General features: G+C 33.9%; 11 protein-coding genes across 11 annotated transcripts, besides 4 other annotated features; 6 read left to right on the top strand and 5 right to left on the bottom strand.

The window, feature by feature from the left end:
• Window positions 1–1,292: part of a mobile genetic element that runs on past the window's edge.
• TVAGG3_0937330 (Mariner transposase) lies at window positions 85–1,212 on the top strand (the record flags this gene model as incomplete). Its single annotated transcript, XM_051252786.1, has 1 exon — window positions 85–1,212. The coding sequence occupies one exon, from the start codon at window positions 85–87 to the stop codon at window positions 1,210–1,212; it is 1,128 nt and encodes a 375-aa protein (XP_051078360.1).
• A 1,056-nt stretch (window positions 1,293–2,348) lies between the features above and the next one.
• Window positions 2,349–2,675, bottom strand: TVAGG3_0937340 (uncharacterized protein; the record flags this gene model as incomplete). Its single annotated transcript, XM_001285082.2, has 1 exon — window positions 2,349–2,675. One exon carries the CDS (start codon window positions 2,673–2,675, stop codon window positions 2,349–2,351), a length of 327 nt encoding a protein of 108 aa, XP_001285083.1.
• A 157-nt stretch (window positions 2,676–2,832) lies between these two features.
• On the bottom strand, window positions 2,833–3,069 carry TVAGG3_0937350 (uncharacterized protein; the record flags this gene model as incomplete). Its single annotated transcript, XM_001293645.2, has 1 exon — window positions 2,833–3,069. The coding sequence occupies one exon, from the start codon at window positions 3,067–3,069 to the stop codon at window positions 2,833–2,835; it is 237 nt and encodes a 78-aa protein (XP_001293646.2).
• A 1,689-nt stretch (window positions 3,070–4,758) lies between these two features.
• Window positions 4,759–6,279: a mobile genetic element.
• Window positions 4,885–5,748, bottom strand: TVAGG3_0937370 (uncharacterized protein; the record flags this gene model as incomplete). The annotated part of the gene is made up of 1 exon (XM_051252787.1): window positions 4,885–5,748. A coding segment is annotated over one exon (864 nt), but the record flags the coding sequence as incomplete, so codon positions are not given.
• Window positions 6,280–6,900: 621 nt separating the features above from the next.
• On the top strand, window positions 6,901–7,170 carry TVAGG3_0937380 (uncharacterized protein; the record flags this gene model as incomplete). Its single annotated transcript, XM_051252788.1, has 1 exon — window positions 6,901–7,170. One exon carries the CDS (start codon window positions 6,901–6,903, stop codon window positions 7,168–7,170), a length of 270 nt encoding a protein of 89 aa, XP_051078362.1.
• An 8,980-nt stretch (window positions 7,171–16,150) lies between these two features.
• Window positions 16,151–16,420, bottom strand: TVAGG3_0937390 (uncharacterized protein; the record flags this gene model as incomplete). Its single annotated transcript, XM_051252789.1, has 1 exon — window positions 16,151–16,420. The coding sequence occupies one exon, from the start codon at window positions 16,418–16,420 to the stop codon at window positions 16,151–16,153; it is 270 nt and encodes an 89-aa protein (XP_051078363.1).
• Window positions 16,421–17,041: 621 nt separating this feature from the next.
• Window positions 17,042–18,561: a mobile genetic element.
• A 1,785-nt stretch (window positions 18,562–20,346) lies between these two features.
• On the top strand, window positions 20,347–20,583 carry TVAGG3_0937410 (uncharacterized protein; the record flags this gene model as incomplete). Its single annotated transcript, XM_051252790.1, has 1 exon — window positions 20,347–20,583. The coding sequence occupies one exon, from the start codon at window positions 20,347–20,349 to the stop codon at window positions 20,581–20,583; it is 237 nt and encodes a 78-aa protein (XP_051078364.1).
• A 157-nt stretch (window positions 20,584–20,740) lies between these two features.
• Window positions 20,741–21,067, top strand: TVAGG3_0937420 (uncharacterized protein; the record flags this gene model as incomplete). Its single annotated transcript, XM_051252791.1, has 1 exon — window positions 20,741–21,067. The coding sequence occupies one exon, from the start codon at window positions 20,741–20,743 to the stop codon at window positions 21,065–21,067; it is 327 nt and encodes a 108-aa protein (XP_051078365.1).
• Window positions 21,068–21,243: 176 nt separating this feature from the next.
• On the bottom strand, window positions 21,244–22,449 carry TVAGG3_0937430 (uncharacterized protein; the record flags this gene model as incomplete). Its single annotated transcript, XM_001329369.1, has 1 exon — window positions 21,244–22,449. The coding sequence occupies one exon, from the start codon at window positions 22,447–22,449 to the stop codon at window positions 21,244–21,246; it is 1,206 nt and encodes a 401-aa protein (XP_001329404.1).
• Window positions 22,450–25,115: 2,666 nt separating this feature from the next.
• Window positions 25,116–25,391, top strand: TVAGG3_0937440 (uncharacterized protein; the record flags this gene model as incomplete). Its single annotated transcript, XM_001329368.1, has 1 exon — window positions 25,116–25,391. One exon carries the CDS (start codon window positions 25,116–25,118, stop codon window positions 25,389–25,391), a length of 276 nt encoding a protein of 91 aa, XP_001329403.1.
• Window positions 25,392–25,409: 18 nt separating this feature from the next.
• Window positions 25,410–25,652, top strand: TVAGG3_0937450 (serine threonine-protein phosphatase family; the record flags this gene model as incomplete). Its single annotated transcript, XM_051252792.1, has 1 exon — window positions 25,410–25,652. One exon carries the CDS (start codon window positions 25,410–25,412, stop codon window positions 25,650–25,652), a length of 243 nt encoding a protein of 80 aa, XP_051078366.1.
• A 1,119-nt stretch (window positions 25,653–26,771) lies between these two features.
• Window positions 26,772–27,429: part of a mobile genetic element that runs on past the window's edge.

The raw sequence follows: 27,429 nt of genomic DNA on the forward strand, positions 1-27,429 counted from the left end.
AGGTGCGTTTAGCACAGCGCTCTATATGAGACTATTAAAGGAGATATATGCTGATTATAAATATATAATAAAAAATATGAATATATGTATATGATGAGTATGTTGTATTTTGGCGCCATGCCGGGATATAAAATGAATTTTGAGACAAGAGGCGGTTTCGCGGGAAATTTTGGCGGGATTTTTTTCATTTTTTTAATGAATCATAAAGAAAACATCCTCGCTCTTGCAAAAAAATGCAAAGACTGTAAAAAAATCTACGAGACATTGGTAAAATGCTTCGGTATGGATGCTCCTAGCTATTCCACTGTAACGTATCATGTTAGGATGTATCACTTCATGAACAAAAAGGCGCCCATCATAAAAATTGACAAAAAATCGCCGGATCAAAGAAAAATCAAAGCAATTCTTCAAGCGCTAGATGAAGACCCAAGAGCATCACTCAGAAGGATAGAGGAGATGACAAAGATACCACGTACAACAGTCAGTTATTATATGCACAATTATTTGAACTACAAACTAGCGTATACACGTTGGGTTCCGCACAACCTTAATTCAGTTCAAAAAAAATCTAGAGTCCAATCTTCGAAAGAGCTCCTCTCTATATTGGGTGCGTATCAATCCAAGAAGTTTCGCTTTTTAGTAACAGGGGACGAGTCTTGGTTTCAATATGCAACAGAAGCCAAAATCATGTGGATCCCGAAGGATGAAAATCCGCAAACATTCCCGAAGAAAAAAATTGACACACCAATGATTATGTTGTCGGTTTTTTGGGGCGTGAATGGCATCATCGCAATTGATATTCTTCAAAAACCTAATACGATGAATGCTCAGTATCTAATTGACAATGTTCTTACTCAAATTATCAATTCTGATGAGTTTGAGAAATCCAAACAACAAAAACAAAAGTTTGCAATTCATTTTGATAATTCAAGAGTTCACAAAAGTCATAAGGTAATGAATTACTTGGTGGAAAACAATGTCAAAGTTGTTCCAAACCCAATTTATTCACCTGATATTGCACCCTCTGACTTTTATTTATTCGGCACGCTAAAAAAGAGAGCTGAAGGACGCGAATTCGCGAGTCCAGATGATCTTGAAAATTTTGTAAGAGAGCAATTTGAGCAATTTTCTCATGATGATTTAAAGCGTGTCTTTCAAGCCTGGATCGATCGCTGCGAACGCGTGATTGAATCCAATGGTGATTATATTTAAATAAACTTTATATATATGTAACTTGTTTATTTCTATTCACAGTATTCAGGTTTGTGCTAAACACACCTTTGGACACCCTATATCTCTTTTTTTCACCATCATTGGCCCAAATATAGATAGTGTATTCGCCTGTTTCTAATAATGGAAGGTTCTTAATTGTGAAATTAAGTTGCTGATTATCTCCTCCATTAGAATGCTTAATTGGTTCAAGAGCAATATCGTGGATTTCTGTTCTTCCTTCAATGTGCTGATAGAATGTGAGTTGTTTTCCATTATCTTTGTCTGTGAAGGAACCTGTTACATAAATCACTTGATCATCAAATTCAACTGTGTCGTTGCTTACTGTAAGTTCACCAATTTCTGGTTGATTCCTGATGTAGAATTCAAATGGCTTTGATACAGCTGAATAAGTATTATATTCATCATATGCTTGGATTGTTAAATTATGTGAGTTATATTTAATATCATTTGGTAGTGTCAAACTGAGCTTTAATGTTACTTTACCATTTGATTCAACAGTGTATGGCTGTTTATCATTCTGCTCTTTACCATCAATAAAGAATTTGATATTACCAAATGTTTCATCTGTAATAGTTGTATTTATTTCAATTGGATCTCCGAGTTTATAAGTTCTATCTAGGACAGCATTGAAATCTGGATCAATTTTGGGAGGTGCAGAAAAGTTGAAAGAAGTTTCCAATGGGCCGGTCCTTAAATCACGTCTCTCATTATCAGCAATCCAAACTTTGATTGGGATATCTTTAAGTCCATCATTTGTATGGAAAGGGAATTTGTATGTTTTGGTTTGCTCTGAATCTACACCTGAAGAAGGAATAGTGTCATCCATTTTCTTACCACTGCTATATTCGATCTGTTCTCTTGATTGACTAATGAAGACAACAAGAGGTTTTTCTGCATCATAATCAACAAATGATATATTAACCTCTATATCACAGTTAGTATACAAGTCTCGTGTATGGAGGCACTGCGTTCCTCCATACGCAATACTTGTGAATTTGACACTTTACAAAACCGTTAACGTATATTTTACAACACAAACACAAACACCAACTTAACCTTAAATATTTATAAAGCCGCCAACCACTTCACCTCACTACTGTAAAAAATAAACGTTCTCACTTACAAAAGTATTGCAACTCTTCCCATTGCTGTGCTTCACACAATAGTTCATATTCTTCAGTATCGCTGCTGTCGCTCCAATCGTCAGAGTCAAAGTCACTGTCAAAATAAATGTTAGTAAGTTTTGACAAAGCTAATGAAACACGCTTACCGTTTGTATCGTATGCTTGTATAAACTTTCCATTCTTCATTCCTTCATAAACGCTCAAACTAACTTTACCCTTTCTCCCTCGTATCTGATAGAATGTATTTTCACGAGGAACGAAGAACAAATTCTTGAACTCATGACCGTTGTAGTTTGTTATCTCAATAGTTTTCGTCATTTATATAAAAATAAAATAAAAATAAAATAAAAAATAAACTTAAAATTAATGATATCACCACCCTCACACGTATGAAAACATCCATTTAAATTTAGGTGAAGTGGTGAGATCTCACCTCTTTTTTCACCTGTTTTTTCACCCACTTGAATTCATTACTTTATAACTCTCTTCCTTTCTCCAACTCTTCTAACTTCTTCTTAAGTTCAGCAATGTTGTCCTCATGAAGTTTAATCTTTCTCAAAATTCCTTCTTTATCTAATGGTTGCTTTATCTTTCTAAACTGAACTCTACCATCTTTCATAGTATGAATGTAAAAACCTTCTGGAATAGTTCCTGATTTAAGGTATTCTACCAAAAACTTTTGTTTCATTGCTTCAGTGACTTTAGTCGTCATTTTACTCTAAGGTGAAGCTAGCACAGCGATAATGGATTTCATGACTTTTTAGTATTTCATGCAATCTTAACAGATAGCCTTACAAGTACTTCCAGTGTCCCTAGCTGTCCCTCCTTTTTATATAACTCCATGACATTTATAATCTCGCGAAACTTAACAGGTAGCATAACGGATTAAAATCAGATGAGGTTTTGAACCAAAATTTCTAAGCAACGTTGTCAAGGATTTTGAGGAACTAGGGACAGAGTGTGGCAAAGTCCAAGATTTAATTTATCTTCACCTGTTTCATCAACTATCTCATCTAATATGTCAATATTTTATTCATAACTCGTGGCAAACTCACTAACTTTCATTATTGTTCATCTGCATGCTTCATCTGATAGAAAGTATGACTTTCATTAATTCTGTGAGATAATGAAAACTACTAGGGACAGAGACCATGGCAAAGTTTATGACTTTCATTATTTCCAGAACTTAATGAAAACTACTAGGGACAGAGACCATGGCAAAGTTCATGACTTTCATTATTTCCAGAACTTAATGAAAACTACTAGGGACAGAGACCATGGCAAAGTTTATGATTTAATTTATTCTCTCACTAACAACAAACACAAACTCCAACACTAACATCAAGTACTAACTTCAGCACAAATGACAAACACTAACAACAAACACAAACTCCAACACTAACGACAAGTACTAACTTCAGCACAAATGACAAACACTAACAACAAACACAAACTCCAACACTAACGACAAAAATAAATGTCCTCACTTCTTAACAAAGTAATATGTGCTTCTTACACCACCATAGCTCAAACGTTTCTTTTCAAACATCGATTGAAACTTATTTTGAGCCATTGGCTTTAGTCTCTTTTTCTTCAAATACGCCAAGAAATCTTCTTCACATCTTTTCACTTCATAGCCTTCTTTAAACTCCTCCTTGTTAAGTTCTATGAAATCCTTTATCTCATTCTTTGTTGCAATGGCTTCTTCACGAACGACATCATGAACTATTTCATCACTGTTCTCATGTATGACCTCCTCACTGTTCTCATGAACTATTTCATCACTGTTCTCATGAACGACCTCCTTACTGTTCTCATGAACTATTTCATCACTGTTCTCATGTATGACCTCCTCACTGTTCTCATGAACTATTTCATCACTGTTCTCATGAACGACCTCCTTACTGTTCTCATGAACTATTTCATCACTGTTCTCATGTATGACCTCCTCACTGTTCTCATGAACTATTTCATCACTGTTCTCATGAACGACCTCCTTACTGTTCTCATGAACTATTTCATCACTGTTCTCATGTATGACCTCCTCACTGTTCTCATGAACTATTTCATCACTGTTCTCATGAACGACCTCCTTACTGTTCTCATGAACTATTTCATCACTGTTCTCATGTATGACCTCCTCACTGTTCTCATGAACTATTTCATCACTGTTCTCATGAACGACCTCCTTACTGTTCTCATGAACTATTTCATCACTGTTCTCATGTATGACCTCCTCACTGTCTTTCATAAGCGTTTCAAAGTCTCCTTTACTCATTACTTCAATCTCATGCTGTTCACAGTAGTACTTAAACTCACTGTATATGTCTTTGTTGTATGTTATATTGCTTCCCATGTACTCCATGAATTTTTCAATCACTTCCTCATAATTCACTGTTTCTTTCTTTCCACGACCTTCTAATATCATACTTGCTTCGTAAATATAACTTCTTGCAGAACCGTCTCGCTTTCTACTTCTTTTCACAAATTCTCTCATCTTGCCACCAAATACATTTGAACTACATGCAAAGAATTCATTGTCCTTCGCAAATTCTTTATATCTTCTGTAGCACTCTGTACAATTCCATCCGGATACAAACTTTTCATAGAACTCCTCGTAAAACATTTGGTAAGGTGTTTTGTTCATTTCGATGAGTTCTTGTTTAGCCCTGGTGAATGGTATCTTCCTTACATCAAATTCACTTAAATCTTTCTTCATGAAGTACGTCAGTAAGTTTGAATAAAACTCTTCATTAAAGCTTTCAATGAGATTTGAGAAATATTCGTAATTTCCTTTGTATCTGCTGCTTACGTCAATGACAACAAATCTTCTGTCGTCTTTATCAATCTTTACTGAGTTGAAGTTGTTAGATATCATGATGATATTACAAACATTCTCTATCTTTCTTACTGGCTGACACTTCTGATTTAAGTCCAACTGAGTCTCTGTTACTATTGACTTTAGTGCGTCGTGGTTCATGACCTTAGACGTATCGCATGAGCTTAGTTCATTGCATACGACGAGCTTCATGTTCTCAATAGCAGCATTGAATCTACCAACCACATTCTCTATTGCCGTTATATTATTGTTGGCGTACTTGCTAATGAGCTCGCATAGAACATTACTAAGTACATTCTTACCAGTTCCTTGCTTTCCTATTAACAAAAGTACTGTTCCAGTCTTTCCACAAGGATTTTGAACGATGTAGGCGAACCAGTTCAAAACATACTCATAAAGCTCTTCATCCTCATTACATATGACATCGTGAACATGTTTCAAATATCCTTCAATAACGCTTTCATCTACTTCATTCAGTACCTCATACTCATATCCTCTGAAATAGCTGTAAATGTCATCTCTTTCGTCAAAGAATCTCATGCCTGACTTCATAAGATAGTTCTTGTTCTGACCCGCTTCATAAATCATCAGTGCGTTCACATCCTTCTCCTCAATACGTCCTACATAAACACTCTTCATGAGCTTATTGAATTCCTTGCTATCTATTGATACAAGTGTTGTTGTGTCTCGTATTCCATCATAATCTTTCACTAGATATGTCATACGTGCTCCGTCAATAACAACAACACATCTTCTTAAGTCATTTATAACACTAACTATGTCAATACCTTCTTCACTCATGTACTTATTTCTTCTCAAGTCCTTTAGTGTGAAAGTGTCTCTAAGTTCTATTTCAAGCAATTCATTTACACATCCTTTGCAATACTTCTCTATAAAATATTTCTGTCGTTCTTTACTAAGTTTCTTAACAGCTCTGAAGAACCATGTGTTTTGACTCAAACATCCTTCACAACTTCTCTCATTCATTCCTAGTTCTTTCATGTCATTATCTTCAACCTCTATGGTCTCATTGACTAAGGTCAAAGGGTTCTTAGTCATTGCTGGTCTTATCTGAAACAATGTTTGTGCAACAGGTTTAACTAGTTCAGCAACGTCCTTCCTTAATATGAATAGCTGTTTCCACTCATCTTTGCTAACAGTTCTTTCATAACCACTGACAGTAATGATTTCATTTGCTGACCTTAGACGCTTATGTTCTATCATTTGTATTGCTTTTGTGTAAGGCTTTCGTGAGCATAGGTTGTATATGTCATTCCTGCAATGTTCATTCATGCCAATAGTACTAAATCCTTTCTTTGCTGTTGAATGCATAATATCCATTAGTTCCTGTGTTCGTATTGCTGTCTCATAAAATACAACAAGACCTTTGTCATCTATGACGTACTTACCGAAAACATTGCTTATATTCTTTAACCATGAAATAACATCCTCATTCATGCTGTCAAACATGAAGTAAGGTCTTACATACTCTTCACTTATAAGATACTCCACAAAATACTTGTTAAGCTCTATGTCCTCGTGAGCGATTTCATTAGGTTTGATATTAGTTCCTTTTGTCATTGCTGTCATGTACTTCACTCTCATAGTTCCTTTCAATAGCGTAAAAGTACTTCATTGTTTCATAACTGCTCTAAATTCTGTTCAAAATTCGTACAACATAACTTTTAACATTAGTGAAAGAACATGAGCGAAACAACAACATCTAACATTACAGAAGAAGTCAATGACAATGCCGATGAAAACATTACAGAAGGAGCTAGTGAAAATATTGACGAGTTCAGTGAGGAAGAAGATATTGAGGACGCATTCTATTATTATACAGGTCTTAACTATCGAAAACTTCATATAAACTTTACAAAAACAGGTGCTGCTTATGTTTGTATGATAGATACAGAAAACAAGAGAGTAATTTTATGCATAAACAAATTCAAACGCTTGTACGGCTTCATGTAGGACAAACATTATTTTCAACACTAACGCCAACACGTAGGACAAACATTCATGACTAACATTACTGTATAACATAAATGTTTTGTCATGATTTAATCGTAAATGTTTTGTCATGATTTCATCGTACATGTTTTGTCATGATTTCATCGTAAATGTTTTGTCATAGATTTCTTCATCGTAATGAGCGTAAATGTTTTGTCATAGATTTCTTCGTATATGTTTTGTCATGATTTAATCGTACATGTATTGTCATAGATTTCTTCATCGTAATGAGCGTATATGTTTTGTCATAGATTTCTTCGTATATGTTTTGTCATAGATTTCTTCGTATATGTTTTGTCATGATTTAATCGTATATGTTTTGTCATAGATTTCTTCATCGTAATGAACGTATATGTTTTGTCAAGACTTCTTCGTATATGTTTTGTCATGATTTAATCGTACATGTATTGTCATAGATTTCTTCATCGTAATGAGCGTATATGTTTTGTCATAGATTTCTTCGTAAATGTTTTGTCAAGACTTCTTCGTATATGTTTTGTCATGATTTAATCGTACATGTATTGTCATAGATTTCTTCATCGTAATGAGCGTAAATGTTTTGTCATGATTTTATCGTAAATGTTTTGTCTTGACTTCTTCGTATATGCTTTGTCAAACATGAACGTACATGTTTTGTCATGACTTCATCGTATATGCTTTGTCAAACATGAACGTATATGCTTTGTCATGATTTCATCGTATATGCTTTGTCAAACATGAACGTATATGCTTTGTCATGATTTCAGCGTATATGCTTTGTCAAACATGAACGTAAATGATTTGTCATGATTTCATCGTAATGAGCGTAAATGTTTTGTCATGATTTCTTCATCGGAATGAGCGTAAATGTTTTGTCAAGACTTCTTCATCGTAATGAGCGTACATGTTTTGTCATGACTTCATCGTATATGCTTTGTCAACATGAGCGTAAATGTTTTGTCATGATTTCTTCATCGTAATGAGCGTAAATGATCCAAAAATAATGTTTAGGTGAAGAGGTGAGATCTCACCCGTTTTTTCACCTCTTTTCTCACTCATTGAATTTTCATGACTTCTTCATCGTAATGAGCGTAAATGTTTTGTCATGATTGCTTACCTCGGAAAACCGGGGGAAGAGATTCCATTCGAAAATCGCAAGAATTTGGCTCCTGGTTTGAAATATTATTATGTTCATAGATTTCATCGTACATGTTTTGTCAAACATGAACGTATATGTTTTGTCAAACTTTCGTATATGCTTTGTCATGATGATTTCATCGAAACTAAACGTATATGTTTTGTCGTGATTTCATCGTAAATGATTTGTCATGATTTTATCGTAAATGATTTGTCAAGATTTCATCGTAATGAGTGTAAATGAACCAAAAATAATGTTTTCGTTCATGTTTGACAACAACACAGGAGGAAGGCAGTTATGAATTATTTTTGAAGAACTGAGGGTGTCACCAGGTCACCATGTGCTACCAGGTTAATTAACTTCTCTGAAAAAATGAGACAACATGACATTTTGACAACAACACAGGAAATAAACTTCTTCGTATATGCTTTGTCGAAACTTCATCGTATATGTTTTGTCATGATTTCATCGTATATGCTTTGTCATGATTTCATCGTAAATGATTTGTCAAACATGAACGTATATGCTTTGTCATGATTTCTTCATCGTAATGAGCGTATATGCTTTGTCATGATTTCATCGTATATGTTTTGTCATGATTTCTTCATCGTAATGAACGTATATGCTTTGTCATGATTTCTTCATCGTAATGAACGTATATGCTTTGTCATGATTTCATCGTATATGTTTTGTCATGATTTCATCGTAATGAACGTATATGCTTTGTCATGATTTCATCGTAAATGATTTGTCAAACATGAACGTAAATGATTTGTCGAAACTTCATCGTATATGTTTTGTCATGACTTCTTCGTATATGCTTTGTCATGATTTCTTCATCGTAATGAACGTTAATGACTTTGTCAAACATGAACGTAAATGATCCAAAAATAATGTTTAGGTGAAGTGGTGAGATCTCACCTCTTTTCTCACCTCTTTTCTCACCTCATGAATTTTCATACGGAATCTCTTCGTATATGTTTTGTCATGATTTCATCGTAATGAACGTATATGCTTTGTCATGATTTCATCGTAAATGATTTGTCAAACATGAACGTAAATGATTTGTCGAAACTTCATCGTATATGTTTTGTCATGACTTCTTCGTATATGCTTTGTCATGATTTCTTCATCGTAATGAACGTTAATGACTTTGTCAAACATGAACGTAAATGATCCAAAAATAATGTTTAGGTGAAGTGGTGAGATCTAACACCTTTTCTCACCTCTTTTCTCACCTCATGAATTTTCATACGGAATCTCTTCGTATATGTTTTGTCATGATTTCTTCATCGTAATGAACGTATATGCTTTGTCATGATTTCATCGTAAATGATTTGTCAAACATGAACGTAAATGATTTGTCGAAACTTCATCGTATATGTTTTGTCATGACTTCTTCGTATATGCTTTGTCATGATTTCTTCATCGTAATGAACGTTAATGACTTTGTCAAACATGAACGTAAATGATCCAAAAATAATGTTTAGGTGAAGTGGTGAGATCTAACACCTTTTCTCACCTCTTTTCTCACCTCATGAATTTTCATACGGAATCTCTTCGTATATGTTTTGTCATGATTTCTTCATCGTAATGAACGTATATGCTTTGTCATGATTTCATCGTAAATGATTTGTCAAACATGAACGTAAATGATTTGTCGAAACTTCATCGTATATGTTTTGTCATGACTTCTTCGTATATGCTTTGTCATGATTTCTTCATCGTAATGAACGTTAATGACTTTGTCAAACATGAACGTAAATGATCCAAAAATAATGTTTAGGTGAAGTGGTGAGATCTCACCTCTTTTCTCACCTCTTTTCTCACCTCATGAATTTTCATACGGAATCTCTTCGTATATGTTTTGTCATGATTTCTTCATCGTAATGAACGTATATGCTTTGTCAAACATGAACGTAAATGTTTTGTCATGATTTCATCGTAATGAGCGTAAATGATTTGTCGAAACTTCATCGTATATGTTTTGTCATGACTTCTTCGTATATGCTTTGTCATGATTTCTTCATCGTAATGAGCGTAAATGATCCAAAAATGTTTATGTTAGAATGTTAGATCTCACCTCTTTTCTCACCTCTTTTCTCACCTCATGAATTTTCATACGGAATCTCTTCGTATATGTTTTGTCATGATTTCTTCATCGTAATGAACGTATATGCTTTGTCAAACATGAACGTAAATGTTTTGTCATGATTTCATCGTAATGAGCGTAAATGATCCAAAAATAATGTTTATGTTAGAATGTTAGATCTAACACCTTTTCTAACATGTTTTCTAACATGGAGGATTTCATCTGATATACACATTATTTGGTGAAAGTATCCTAAAAATATTTGATGGACTTTACCTAAAATAATGTTTAGGGAAGAATGTTTATATCAGATGAAACAGTAAAGTATTATATCTATTAAATCGTCTATGATGTAAATTGTGTATAGAATGAAATGAAGGAAGAATGTGTATATCAGATGAAATCCTCCATGTTAGAAAACATGTTAGAAAAGGTGTTAGATCTAACATTCTAACATAAACATTATTTTTGGATCATTTACGCTCATTACGATGAAATCATGACAAAACATTTACGTTCATGTTTGACAAAGCATATACGTTCATTACGATGAAGAAATCATGACAAAACATATACGAAGAGATTCCGTATGAAAATTCATGAGGTGAGAAAAGAGGTGAGAAAAGAGGTGAGATCTAACATTCTAACATAAACATTATTTTTGGATCATTTACGCTCATTACGATGAAGAAATCATGACAAAGCATATACGAAGAAGTCATGACAAAACATATACGATGAAGTTTCGACAAATCATTTACGCTCATTACGATGAAATCATGACAAAACATTTACGTTCATGTTTGACAAAGCATATACGTTCATTACGATGAAGAAATCACGACAAAACATATACGAAGAGATTCCGTATGAAAATTCATGAGGTGAGAAAAGAGGTGAGAAAAGAGGTGAGATCTCACCACTTCACCTAAACATTATTTTTGGATCATTTACGTTCATGTTTGACAAAGTCATTAACGTTCATTACGATGAAGAAATCATGACAAAGCATATACGAAGAAGTCATGACAAAACATATACGATGAAGTTTCGACAAATCATTTACGTTCATGTTTGACAATCATTTACGATGAAATCATGACAAAGCATATACGTTCATTACGATGAAGAAATCATGACAAAACATATACGAAGAGATTCCGTATGAAAATTCATGAGGTGAGAAAAGAGGTGAGAAAAGGTGTTAGATCTCACCACTTCACCTAAACATTATTTTTGGATCATTTACGTTCATGTTTGACAAAGTCATTAACGTTCATTACGATGAAGAAATCATGACAAAGCATATACGAAGAAGTCATGACAAAACATATACGATGAAGTTTCGACAAATCATTTACGTTCATGTTTGACAAATCATTTACGATGAAATCATGACAAAGCATATACGTTCATTACGATGAAGAAATCATGACAAATATACGAAGAGATTCCGTATGAAAATTCATGAGGTGAGAAAAGAGGTGAGAAAAGGTGTTAGATCTCACCATTCACCTAAACATTATTTTTGGATCATTTACGTTCATGTTTGACAAAGTCATTAACGTTCATTACGATGAAGAAATCATGACAAAGCATATACGAAGAAGTCATGACAAAACATATACGATGAAGTTTCGACAAATCATTTACGTTCATGTTTGACAAATCATTTACGATGAAATCATGACAAAGCATATACGTTCATTACGATGAAGAAATCATGACAAAACATATACGAAGAGATTCCGTATGAAAATTCATGAGGTGAGAAAAGAGGTGAGAAAAGGTGTTAGATCTCACCACTTCACCTAAACATTATTTTTGGATCATTTACGTTCATGTTTGACAAAGTCATTAACGTTCATTACGATGAAGAAATCATGACAAAGCATATACGAAGAAGTCATGACAAAACATATACGATGAAGTTTCGACAAATCATTTACGTTCATGTTTGACAAATCATTTACGATGAAATCATGACAAAGCATATACGTTCATTACGATGAAGAAATCATGACAAACATATACGAAGAGATTCCGTATGAAAATTCATGAGGTGAGAAAAAGAGGTGAGAAAAGGTGTTAGATCTCACCACTTCACCTAAACATTATTTTTGGATCATTTACGTTCATGTTTGACAAAGTCATTAACGTTCATTACGATGAAGAAATCATGACAAAGCATATACGAAGAAGTCATGACAAAACATATACGATGAAGTTTCGACAAATCATTTACGTTCATGTTTGACAAATCATTTACGATGAAATCATGACAAAGCATATACGTTCATTACGATGAAATCATGACAAAACATATACGATGAAATCATGACAAAGCATATACGTTCATTACGATGAAGAAATCATGACAAAGCATATACGTTCATTACGATGAAGAAATCATGACAAAACATATACGATGAAATCATGACAAAGCATATACGCTCATTACGATGAAGAAATCATGACAAAGCATATACGTTCATGTTTGACAAATCATTTACGATGAAATCATGACAAAGCATATACGATGAAATCATGACAAAACATATACGATGAAGTTTCGACAAAGCATATACGAAGAAGTTTATTTCCTGTGTTGTTGTCAAAATGTCATGTTGTCTCATTTTTTCAGAGAAGTTAATTAACCTGGTAGCACATGGTGACCTGGTGACACCTTCAGTTCTTCAAAAATAATTCATAACTGCCTTCCTCCTGTGTTGTTGTCAAACATGAACGTAAACATTATTTTTGGTTCATTTACACTCATTACGATGAAATCTTGACAAATCATTTACGATAAAATCATGACAAATCATTTACGATGAAATCACGACAAAACATATACGTTTAGTTTCGATGAAATCATCATGACAAAGCATATACGATGAAGTTTGACAAAACATATACGTTCATGTTTGACAAAACATGTACGATGAAATCTATGAACATAATAATATTTCAAACCAGGAGCCAAATTCTTGCGATTTTCGAATGGAATCTCTTCCCCCGGTTTTCCGAGGTAAGCAATCATGACAAAACATTTACGCTCATTACGATGAAGAAGTCATGAAAATTCAATGAGGTGAGAAAAGAGGTGAAAAAACGGGTGAGATCTCACCTCTTCACCTAAACATTATTTTTGGATCATTTACGCTCATTACGATGAAGAAATCATGACAAAACATTTACGCTCATGTTTGACAAAGCATATACGATGAAGTCATGACAAAACATGTACGCTCATTACGATGAAGAAGTCTTGACAAAACATGTACGCTCATTCCGATGAAGAAATCATGACAAAACATTTACGCTCATTACGATGAAATCATGACAAATCATTTACGTTCATGTTTGACAAAGCATATACGCTGAAATCATGACAAAGCATATACGTTCATGTTTGACAAAGCATATACGATGAAATCATGACAAAGCATATACGTTCATGTTTGACAAAGCATATACGATGAAGTCATGACAAAACATGTACGTTCATGTTTGACAAAGCATATACGAAGAAGTCATGACAAAACATTTACGAAGAAGTCTTGACAAAACATTTACGATGAAATCATGACAAATCATTTACGAAGAAATCATGACAAAACATTTACGCTCATTACGATGAAGAAATCATGAAAATTCAATGAGGTGAGAAAAGAGGTGAAAAAACGGGTGAGATCTCACCTCTTCACCTAAACATTATTTTTGGATCATTTACACTCATTACGATGAAGAAATCATGACAAAACATATACGATGAAGTCATGACAAAACATATACGAAGAAGTCTTGACAAATCATTTACGTAAACATTTATTTCCTGTGTTGTTGTCAAAATGTCATGTTGTCTCATTTTTTCAGAGAAGTTCATTAACCGAGTGACACATGGTGACGTAGTGACACCTTCAGTTCTTCAAAAATAATTCATAAATGCCTTCCTCCTGTGTTGTTGTCAAAATGTCATGTTGTCTCATTTTTTCAGAGAAGTTCATTAACCGAGTGACACATGGTGACGTAGTGACACCTTCAGTTCTTCAAAAATAATTCATAAATGCCTTCCTCCTGTGTTGTTGTCAAACATGAACGTAAACATTATTTTTGGATCATTTACACTCATTACGATGAAGAAATCATGACAAAACATTTACGCTCATGTTTGACAAAGCATATACGATGAAGAAATCATGACAAAGCATATACACTCATTACGATGAAGAAGTTTCGACAAATCATTTACGAAGAAGTTTCGACAAAACATTTACGCTCATTACGATGAAGAAATCATGACAAATCATTTACGAAGAGATTCCGTATGAAAATTCATGAGGGTAGAAATGAGGGTAGAAATGAGGGTAGAAATGAGGTTAGATCTAACCATCTACCCTAAACATTATTTTTGGATCATTTACGCTCATGTTTGACAAAGCATATACGCTCATTACGATGAAATCATGACAAAGCATATACGCTCATTACGATGAAGAAATCATGAAAATTCAATGAGGGTAGAAATGAGAGTAGAAATGAGGTTAGATCTAACATTCTAACATAAACATTATTTTTGGATCATTTACACTCATTACGATGAAGAAATCATGAAAATTCAATGAGGTGAGAAAAGAGGTGAGAAAAGAGGTGAGATCTCACCACTTCACCTAAACATTATTTTTGGATCATTTACGCTCATTACGATGAAGAAATCATGACAAAACATTTACGCTCATGTTTGACAAAGCATATACGCTCATTACGATGAAATCATGACAAAGCATATACGCTCATTACGATGAAGAAATCATGAAAATTCAATGAGGGTAGAAATGAGAGTAGAAATGAGGTTAGATCTAACATTCTAACATAAACATTATTTTTGGATCATTTACACTCATTACGATGAAGAAGTCATGACAAAACATTTACGATGAAGAAATCATGACAAAACATATACGATGAAGAAGTCATGACAAAACATGTACGTTCATGTTTGACAAAACATATACGATGAAATCATGACAAAACATATACGATGAAATCATGACAAAACATATACGATGAAGTCATGACAAAACATTTACGAAGAAGTCATGACAAAACATTTACGATAAAATCATGACAAAACATTTACGCTCATTACGATGAAGAAATCTATGACAATACATGTACGATTAAATCATGACAAAACATATACGAAGAAGTCTTGACAAAACATTTACGAAGAAATCTATGACAAAACATATACGCTCATTACGATGAAGAAATCATGACAAAACATATACGATGAAGTCATGACAAAACATATACGAAGAAGTCTTGACAAAACATATACGTTCATTACGATGAAGAAATCTATGACAAAACATATACGATTAAATCATGACAAAACATATACGAAGAAATCTATGACAAAACATATACGAAGAAATCTATGACAAAACATATACGCTCATTACGATGAAGAAATCTATGACAATACATGTACGATTAAATCATGACAAAACATATACGAAGAAATCTATGACAAAACATTTACGCTCATTACGATGAAGAAATCTATGACAAAACATTTACGATGAAATCATGACAAAACATGTACGATGAAATCATGACAAAACATTTACGATTAAATCATGACAAAACATTTATGTTATACAGTAATGTTAGTCATGAATGTTTGTCCTACGTGTTGGCGTTAGTGTTGAAAAATAATGTTTGTCCTACATGAAGCCGTACAAGCGTTTGAATTTGTTTATGCATAAAATTACTCTCTTGTTTTCTGTATCTATCATACAAACATAAGCAGCACCTGTTTTTGTAAAGTTTATATGAAGTTTTCGATAGTTAAGACCTGTATAATAATAGAATGCGTCCTCAATATCTTCTTCCTCACTGAACTCGTCAATATTTTCACTAGCTCCTTCTGTAATGTTTTCATCGGCATTGTCATTGACTTCTTCTGTAATGTTAGATGTTGTTGTTTCGCTCATGTTCTTTCACTAATGTTAAAAGTTATGTTGTACGAATTTTGAACAGAATTTAGAGCAGTTATGAAACAATGAAGTACTTTTACGCTATTGAAAGGAACTATGAGAGTGAAGTACATGACAGCAATGACAAAAGGAACTAATATCAAACCTAATGAAATCGCTCACGAGGACATAGAGCTTAACAAGTATTTTGTGGAGTATCTTATAAGTGAAGAGTATGTAAGACCTTACTTCATGTTTGACAGCATGAATGAGGATGTTATTTCATGGTTAAAGAATATAAGCAATGTTTTCGGTAAGTACGTCATAGATGACAAAGGTCTTGTTGTATTTTATGAGACAGCAATACGAACACAGGAACTAATGGATATTATGCATTCAACAGCAAAGAAAGGATTTAGTACTATTGGCATGAATGAACATTGCAGGAATGACATATACAACCTATGCTCACGAAAGCCTTACACAAAAGCAATACAAATGATAGAACATAAGCGTCTAAGGTCAGCAAATGAAATCATTACTGTCAGTGGTTATGAAAGAACTGTTAGCAAAGATGAGTGGAAACAGCTATTCATATTAAGGAAGGACGTTGCTGAACTAGTTAAACCTGTTGCACAAACATTGTTTCAGATAAGACCAGCAATGACTAAGAACCCTTTGACCTTAGTCAATGAGACCATAGAGGTTGAAGATAATGACATGAAAGAACTAGGAATGAATGAGAGAAGTTGTGAAGGATGTTTGAGTCAAAACACATGGTTCTTCAGAGCTGTTAAGAAACTTAGTAAAGAACGACAGAAATATTTTATAGAGAAGTATTGCAAAGGATGTGTAAATGAATTGCTTGAAATAGAACTTAGAGACACTTTCACACTAAAGGACTTGAGAAGAAATAAGTACATGAGTGAAGAAGGTATTGACATAGTTAGTGTTATAAATGACTTAAGAAGATGTGTTGTTGTTATTGACGGAGCACGTATGACATATCTAGTGAAAGATTATGATGGAATACGAGACACAACAACACTTGTATCAATAGATAGCAAGGAATTCAATAAGCTCATGAAGAGTGTTTATGTAGGACGTATTGAGGAGAAGGATGTGAACGCACTGATGATTTATGAAGCGGGTTAGAACAAGAACTATCTTATGAAGTCAGGCATGAGATTCTTTGACGAAAGAGATGACATTTACAGCTATTTCAGAGGATATGAGTATGAGGTACTGAATGAAGTAGATGAAAGCGTTATTGAAGGATATTTGAAACATGTTCACGATGTCATATGTAATGAGGATGAAGAGCTTTATGAGTATGTTTTGAACTGGTTCGCCTACATCGTTCAAAATCCTTGTGGAAAGACTGGAACAGTACTTTTGTTAATAGGAAAGCAAGGAACTGGTAAGAATGTACTTAGTAATGTTCTATGCGAGCTCATTAGCAAGTACGCCAACAATAATATAACGGCAATAGAGAATGTGGTTGGTAGATTCAATGCTGCTATTGAGAACATGAAGCTCGTCGTATGCAATGAACTAAGCTCATGCGATACGTCTAAGGTCATGAACCACGACGCACTAAAGTCAATAGTAACAGAGACTCAGTTGGACTTAAATCAGAAGTGTCAGCCAGTAAGAAAGATAGAGAATGTTTGTAATATCATCATGATATCTAACAACTTCAACTCAGTAAAGATTGATAAAGACGACAGAAGATTTGTTGTCATTGACGTAAGCAGCAGATACAAAGGAAATTACGAATATTTCTCAAATCTCATTGAAAGCTTTAATGAAGAGTTTTATTCAAACTTACTGACGTACTTCATGAAGAAAGATTTAAGTGAATTTGATGTAAGGAAGATACCATTCACCAGGGCTAAACAAGAACTCATCGAAATGAACAAAACACCTTACCAAATGTTTTACGAGAGTTCTATGAAAAGTTTGTATCCGGATGGAATTGTACAGAGTGCTACAGAAGATATAAAGAATTTGCGAAGGACAATGAATTCTTTGCATGTAGTTCAAATGTATTTGGTGGCAAGATGAGAGAATTTGTGAAAAGAAGTAGAAAGCGAGACGGTTCTGCAAGAAGTTATATTTACGAAGCAAGTATGATATTAGAAGGTCGTGGAAAGAAAGAAACAGTGAATTATGAGGAAGTGATTGAAAAATTCATGGAGTACATGGGAAGCAATATAACATACAACAAAGACATATACAGTGAGTTTAAGTACTACTGTGAACAGCATGAGATTGAAGTAATGAGTAAAGGAGACTTTGAAACGCTTATGAAAGACAGTGAGGAGGTCATACATGAGAACAGTGATGAAATAGTTCATGAGAACAGTAAGGAGGTCGTTCATGAGAACAGTGATGAAATAGTTCATGAGAACAATGAGGAGGTCATACATGAGAACAGTGATGAAATAGTTCATGAGAACAGTAAGGAGGTCGTTCATGAGAACAGTGATGAAATAGTTCATGAGAACAGTGAGGAGGTCATACATGAGAACAGTGATGAAATAGTTCATGAGAACAGTAAGGAGGTCGTTCATGAGAACAGTGATGAAATAGTTCATGAGAACAGTGAGGAGGTCATACATGAGAACAGTGATGAAATAGTTCATGAGAACAGTAAGGAGGTCGTTCATGAGAACAGTGATGAAATAGTTCATGAGAACAGTGAGGAGGTCATACATGAGAACAGTGATGAAATAGTTCATGAGAACAGTAAGGAGGTCGTTCATGAGAACAGTGATGAAATAGTTCATGAGAACAGTGAGGAGGTCATACATGAGAACAGTGATGAAATAGTTCATGAGAACAGTAAGGAGGTCGTTCATGAGAACAGTGATGAAATAGTTCATGAGAACAGTGAGGAGGTCATACATGAGAACAGTGATGAAATAGTTCATGATGTCGTTCGTGAAGAAGCCATTGCAACAAAGAATGAGATAAAGGATTTCATAGAACTTAACAAGGAGGAGTTTAAAGAAGGCTATGAAGTGAAAAGATGTGAAGAAGATTTCTTGGCGTATTTGAAGAAAAAGAGACTAAAGCCAATGGCTCAAAATAAGTTTCAATCGATGTTTGAAAAGAAACGTTTGAGCTATGGTGGTGTAAGAAGCACATATTACTTTGTTAAGAAGTGAGGACATTTATTTTTGTCGTTAGTGTTGGAGTTTGTGTTTGTTGTTAGTGTTTGTCATTTGTGCTGAAGTTAGTACTTGTCGTTAGTGTTGGAGTTTGTGTTTGTTGTTAGTGTTTGTCATTTGTGCTGAAGTTAGTACTTGATGTTAGTGTTGGAGTTTGTGTTTGTTGTTAGTGAGAGAATAAATTAAATCATAAACTTTGCCATGGTCTCTGTCCCTAGTAGTTTTCATTAAGTTCTGGAAATAATGAAAGTCATGAACTTTGCCATGGTCTCTGTCCCTAGTAGTTTTCATTAAGTTCTGGAAATAATGAAAGTCATAAACTTTGCCATGGTCTCTGTCCCTAGTAGTTTTCATTATCTCACAGAATTAATGAAAGTCATACTTTCTATCAGATGAAGCATGCAGATGAACAATAATGAAAGTTAGTGAGTTTGCCACGAGTTATGAATAAAATATTGACATATTAGATGAGATAGTTGATGAAACAGGTGAAGATAAATTAAATCTTGGACTTTGCCACACTCTGTCCCTAGTTCCTCAAAATCCTTGACAACGTTGCTTAGAAATTTTGGTTCAAAACCTCATCTGATTTTAATCCGTTATGCTACCTGTTAAGTTTCGCGAGATTATAAATGTCATGGAGTTATATAAAAAGGAGGGACAGCTAGGGACACTGGAAGTACTTGTAAGGCTATCTGTTAAGATTGCATGAAATACTAAAAAGTCATGAAATCCATTATCGCTGTGCTAGCTTCACCTTAGAGTAAAATGACGACTAAAGTCACTGAAGCAATGAAACAAAAGTTTTTGGTAGAATACCTTAAATCAGGAACTATTCCAGAAGGTTTTTACATTCATACTATGAAAGATGGTAGAGTTCAGTTTAGAAAGATAAAGCAACCATTAGATAAAGAAGGAATTTTGAGAAAGATTAAACTTCATGAGGACAACATTGCTGAACTTAAGAAGAAGTTAGAAGAGTTGGAGAAAGGAAGAGAGTTATAAAGTAATGAATTCAAGTGGGTGAAAAAACAGGTGAAAAAAGAGGTGAGATCTCACCACTTCACCTAAATTTAAATGGATGTTTTCATACGTGTGAGGGTGGTGATATCATTAATTTTAAGTTTATTTTTTATTTTATTTTTATTTTATTTTTATATAAATGACGAAAACTATTGAGATAACAAACTACAACGGTCATGAGTTCAAGAATTTGTTCTTCGTTCCTCGTGAAAATACATTCTATCAGATACGAGGGAGAAAGGGTAAAGTTAGTTTGAGCGTTTATGAAGGAATGAAGAATGGAAAGTTTATACAAGCATACGATACAAACGGTAAGCGTGTTTCATTAGCTTTGTCAAAACTTACTAACATTTATTTTGACAGTGACTTTGACTCTGACGATTGGAGCGACAGCAGCGATACTGAAGAATATGAACTATTGTGTGAAGCACAGCAATGGGAAGAGTTGCAATACTTTTGTAAGTGAGAACGTTTATTTTTTACAGTAGTGAGGTGAAGTGGTTGGCGGCTTTATAAATATTTAAGGTTAAGTTGGTGTTTGTGTTTGTGTTGTAAAATATACGTTAACGGTTTTGTAAAGTGTCAAATTCACAAGTATTGCGTATGGAGGAACGCAGTGCCTCCATACACGAGACTTGTATACTAACTATCACCATCTTTCGTTACTAATGGTGGAACTTTTACAGACTTAATTGATGGTATATTTCTGACTTGGAATGATTGTTGTGCACGCTCGCAGTTTGCAGCAATATGATTGATATCACTTGCATTAATTAATTGAATAGTATATGAGTGTCCTTTGTTGTATTTCATATTAGACCTATCAATTGTAATTGTTTTTGTGACATTTTTAGTAAGCGCTTCATTATTTTCTGGCATAATTGTGTAATCAATATGATCTACATTTCCATCGAAATCATAAAATATAGTTCCATTTGTATTATCTTTAACTTCAAAAATGAAATTAACCTGATCGTTATACTTATAACTTTGTTGATCAAATTTAAATATCTTTACATTTGGTTGATTCTTGCTTTCAATTTCAAATGGTTCACCATCAGAATGTGAATTTGTTTCTTTATGAGAATAATCATTGCTTGATGTAATATAGAACTTTAAATTGTATTTACCTGGATTTGGAAATGCTGGAAGTGGAAGTGATATACTTTGGTCATCACCTCCATTAGATTCTTGATCAGATGCCGGTTTCAACTCAGTAGCATCATTTCCATCATTTACTGTATAGTAAAATTTCAATTTCTTGTCATTGTCTTTATCTTTGTATCTAAGTAATATTGTCTGTGATTCTGTTGTTAATATAACTTTCTTGGCAACAACATCTGTTATTTCAGGTTTGTTTCTGATCGAAATTGTTATCCCTGTAGTATAATCTTCATTAGTTATTTGATAATCATTAATTAGATGAGCCTTAATATGATACGGACTACCTCTATATTCTAATCCATAGTCAGAAACATTAATTGTTTTGCTTGATTGATATTTGTCTGTAGTGTATGGTATTACAATTGGTGTTTCTTTAATTGTAAAGGTAAGATTTCCACCACTATTTGATGAATCTGTTATATGATAATTAAGTGTGACAATCTCATTGTTGGCATATGTATCTCTCTCTAGTGCGTCAATACTTATTGATGGAGGGTCAACAATCCAGAAATCAATAGAACCGAGGTCATTAATTGGAATGTTATCATTGCCAACTGCAGAAAATGTGATCTGATATTTTGAGGCGGTTTTTTCTGGAACTTGCATATTTAGTGAAATCTTGTGGTTCACTGCCAACCATTTGAACTGTTGTAGTAGCTGGATCGTTGTTATCGAACCTGGCATTGATTGTTATATTTTCATGGTCGAGGTCTGTGATTTTACCTTTGATTTGAATCGGAGTTCCTTTAATGGTATGATCAAATGGAGTTACTGAAAAATTAGATAAAGTTGTTTTGAATTTAATATAGATCTGGAACGTGAGAGTTGCATTATTCGAAGGATTTGCATTTTCATATAATGTCATTTTAACATTATGAGTCCCATGAGTTAATTCAGATATATCTATAGAGATAGGATCTAAGATTTTAGAGTAGCTAGTTCTTGAAAGATCGGGGATATCTATACGCTTAAGCTCTTTATTTTGTGTTTCATCATATATTATAAGTGTAGATGGTGTTTCTCCTTCAATTGCTATATCTGATAAAGTACCATGTCCTGATTCTCTATAGAAACTTACTGGTGTACTAAGAGTAGGAGCTGTTATTTTTGGAGCAACTTTAACTTTTATTTTGACTGAAACATTGCCAGAGAATTTTAGTTGATCAGGACCATATGAAGTTGGACCTGGATTTATATTTGGTTCGAATTGAAGATATGTATCTTCTTCATGGATTGCTATGTAAAATTGCATAGGATCTGAAATATCAGCTCTAAAAGGTGGCTCGAAACTGAAAGTTAGATTTTCTTTCACCTTTGTCGCTGGCACGCCATTAAGAACTATTGCTTTACGAAAATCACTTGTGTCTGTTCTGTACCATAAATAATACTTCTTCCCTGGTGTTAAAAAGTCGCATGAAAGTGGAATGTGAATAAGGTCACCTTTATTAACTTCAAAATCTCTTTCGATAGCATCAATATAAATACTATTCCTGTTATGTATAAATTGAAATCCATAAACTACAGTTTCACCTGGGTATATTTCACGAGCTCTCCATGACCATTGTGGTGCAAATAATGCTTCTTCTTGATGTTTAATAGGGCTATCTACGTGATATTTATGACTTAAAGTTAGGGATTCTTTATTTTGGGCTGATTCAATATAAACGTGCGATGGCTGAAAATCTCCAATCTTGGAATCCAAATCTATTATGAATCTACCCATAAATGTGTCAGCACCTCCTCTAAATCTACGATCCCATATGTTTGTATATATATAAAAGAGTTTTCTATCATCGAACTGCTCTATTGTTTGTTTCCATTCGCTTTTTTGTTCAGGATTGCGATAACCGCAGCTAAATAAATTAAGAAACTCAAAATTAATTCCATCACCATTAGGATCAGTATCCTCGTTTGAGAAAGTGTACTTGAATATTAAACGATTTTCTTTAACTTCCAATTTCGTAACAAGATATATATTTGTATCACCTACTTGTTTCTTTGTGTCATAATAAGGTTTATTAATGGGTATTTCATTATCACCTATTTTAACAAATGCTTGCAAACCTGTAGCCTCTCTTCCCTTAAATATAGGGAAGGCAGAGGAAGGATTAAGAACATCTTGAAATAGTGCTCCTATTAAATAATCATTGCTAGAAATCTGTTTTATCTGCCATGTATGATCAGTGAAATACTCATAAAATATAAAAAAAAAAAGGTAGTGGGGCTTCCAGGCACTTCGTGCCCTCTAGCCCCAGTCACTTTTCTGTCACTTTTCAGGAAAAAACATTTTTATTATTATATATAAATGAATTTTACAAAACCACCGTTACCCTTCTTTGGAAATAAGAGTAGATGTAAAGATATTCTATTGAGAGAACTTAAGAAACTACCGAATGGTCTAACATTTGTAGATTTGTTCGGTGGAAGTTTCTATATATCCCATTTGTGCCATACAATATTCCCAGACTCAAAGATTATATGCAATGACTTCGACAACTATATGAACCGTCTCAAACATATACCAGACACTAACAAAATATTGAGTGAGTTGAAAGAAAAGATACCTATAGGTAAGATGGAAAGTATACCATTAGATAAGAAAAATATTGTAAGAGAGGTTTTGAAAAAAGCAGAATATATAGACTGGGATAGTATATCTGCTAGACTATTATATAGTGGTTCTATAAGAGTTCATGACATTGAAACACTTATGTCAAAAGTTTTATATCTTAACTATACAAAGGTTTTCAAAAAGAACATAGAAAAATATATTGAGGGTATAGAGTTTGTGAGATGTCATTGGACAGAGTTGTATGAAAAATATAAAGACAAGGAAAATGTTTTCTTTATAGTGGACCCGCCGTTCTATAACACATGGGATTTTCAATACCAAGTAGACTGGACTTTGAGAGACTCTTTAGAAACTTTAGACGTTTTATATAACCATCCATGCTTTTACTTTACATCCGATAAAAGTGGTTTGGAAACCGCTATGAGATGGTTAGAGGACATACATGACTATGAGTTTAGATATGACAAGATAGAATATGAGAGAGGTCCTATAAACCGGAGAAAGTGTCATAACAAAGAAATTTTATTGGTAAGTAAATGTGGTTTGAAATAGGACTACTTGTTTTAGGTTTTTTCCATTGTGTCATTTACTTATTTGACGTGGCAGAAAGATATAGAGAATATGAAGATGAACCAATGCCTGCAAATGTTCAGCATATGTACTCGTAAGAGATATTTTTATCTAATATTAAATGGACGCACAGAACTTAGCGAATGCACAGCAACCTGGACAACCAAACCCAGAGAATATTCCAAATGAAGTTAGAATACAAACTGCAATGGCAAACTATGGTCAAGTGCCAACAGATGTACAAATGCAAACTGCCATGTCAAATGACGCTGCGTTAGGTTTGCCACCATGGTATGCAAATATGAGATGGAAAGAGTTTTATACAAACCCTGAAGTGGGATATAAACAACTCTATGCAGATGACGCGAACACAGGAGTTGACCCGGAATATGTTTTCTACCAGAGGAGAAATAGAATGTATGAGCTCCAGTTAAAGAATGCTATGGAACTCAACAGGAAACGTAAAAGACTAGGCGGACATTAGATTTTTACATATAGTAAAATGGGTTTCTTTGGAAGAATAGGAAACTTCTTTCGAAATGTTGGAAGAGGTATATGGAATGGAATAAAATCTGTCGGAAGAGGAATTTGGAACGGTGTCAAAAATATTGGTAAAAGAGTAGGTCAGTTCGTTGGTATTATACCTAAAGACCCTGAACCAGAAGAACAAGCTCCTGTTATACAACAGCCTGAACCTGCACCACAGTCTAGTTGGCAACCAAATCCAACACCTCAACCGTATTAAAAAATTATATTTTTACCTTTCGATAGTAGTTGTATATGAAACTAAGTTCTAAGTAAAACGCATGGTATAATGGAATTATTCTCTTTCTTCCATCTGTAGTAAACCATACTTGAAAGTCTGAAATACTTCCACTCGGTGGTTCGTATAACTTTGTAGGTTTTTCGTAAAAGTCATTTGCCAAGCATAAAAAAGAGTTTTGTGCACCAGAAAATGAAGCATGAACTATAATAGCATCTTGGTCGAAAACATTTTCATATGTTCCATTAGGGTTTTCGACTTCATAAAAGTTCGGGTGTACTGGATATTCTGCAGGCTGATTTAACATCCTCAAAAATCTATACCATGCCAAGTTGTTATATTTTGTAGAAATATAAACGTCTTCTCCAAGGTCTTCTATTCTATTGATTTTAACAGTTGCATTTTTCCTGTCATATATAATATCGAGATGGTACTCTCCTTCGTCAATGTTGTACTGTTTTGCATATTCGAGATAGATATCGTTTATTTTTTCTTGAAAAGCTTGAAGAGTTGTTTCTAAGTTTACAAGCAAACTAACTTGTAAAAGTTTTCCCTGTACAAATTTCTCATACGCACGTTTTTCTTTGTTATAGTATCGAACTTCAAAACCGACCGTAAATGGGAAACCATGTATGGCTTCTGAAATGAACTTCATTCTACGAAAGCCAATAGCTTTTGTGACGGATGGGTCTCTTAACCATCTTAGTGGGTAGTCAAAACGATAGCCTTCATGCTTTACGGTCTCTGTCTCAAACTTTTGACCGACATTAGTAAAAAGTTCATCTAATGGTTTAGTTGTAGCAACTCTTGAATTTTTTTTTCTATTGAAAGCATATTTTATCTAGAATAAAAATGTCGAAAGAAACAGCGTCTATGAGAGAAATACAACACAACCGACAACTCATTATACAAGCTCTAAATAAGAACACAACAAACTTTTCAAACTATTCTAAGATATCTGAGTCATTGAAAGAAGGAAACTTAAAACTGACATTAAACCCAATGACAGATGAGTTTCTATTTCAAGACAATAGGAACCATACTGTCTGTATAAATCCAACAAAAGGAACTTTAAACGAGAAACCTATAAAAGAACTTCTTTTGAAAGCAGATGTTGAAACAAAGCTGACAAAGAGTATGTCATTGAAAAAGTTCAAGAAGAAACATGACAGAGCAGATGCAACATATGCAACAAAAAAACATACTCATCCTGAACTAGCAGACAAAACATATGTTGACAATAAAATGTCAAGTGAAGTGACAAGAGCTGAAAACGAATATTCTAAAAAGACTCATACACATACCATTGCAATATTACAAACTTACAAGAAACCTTAAACAGGAAAAGTGCCGTTGGACATACACATACCATTGCAAATATTACAAACTTACAAGAAACCTTAAACAGGAAAAGTGACGTTGGACATACACATACCATTGCAAATATTACAAACTTACAAGAAACCTTAAACAGGAAAAGTGCCGTTGGACATACACATACATCTTCTGAAATAACAGACTTAAACGTTAGCCTTGAAAAGAAGGCAGATAAGAACCATACACACGATTTCTTCGCAACTGTTGGTATAGAAAATATTGAAGGAACGGTTGATGGAACTGGTGGGGATGCATTATATTGGAAACCTCCTAACTTTCCACAAGGTTTAACATCGGAGGATGACATAACGACGATGAAATACACTAGATGTAGAAATGTCTATGTCATGGAGGATGAAAACAATGTTAAATTCACTGCTCA

The sequence above is a fragment of the Trichomonas vaginalis genome, chromosome I, assembly GCF_026262505.1.
Source record: "Trichomonas vaginalis G3 chromosome I, whole genome shotgun sequence".
In the NCBI taxonomy this organism is placed as follows: domain Eukaryota; phylum Parabasalia; order Trichomonadida; family Trichomonadidae; genus Trichomonas; species Trichomonas vaginalis.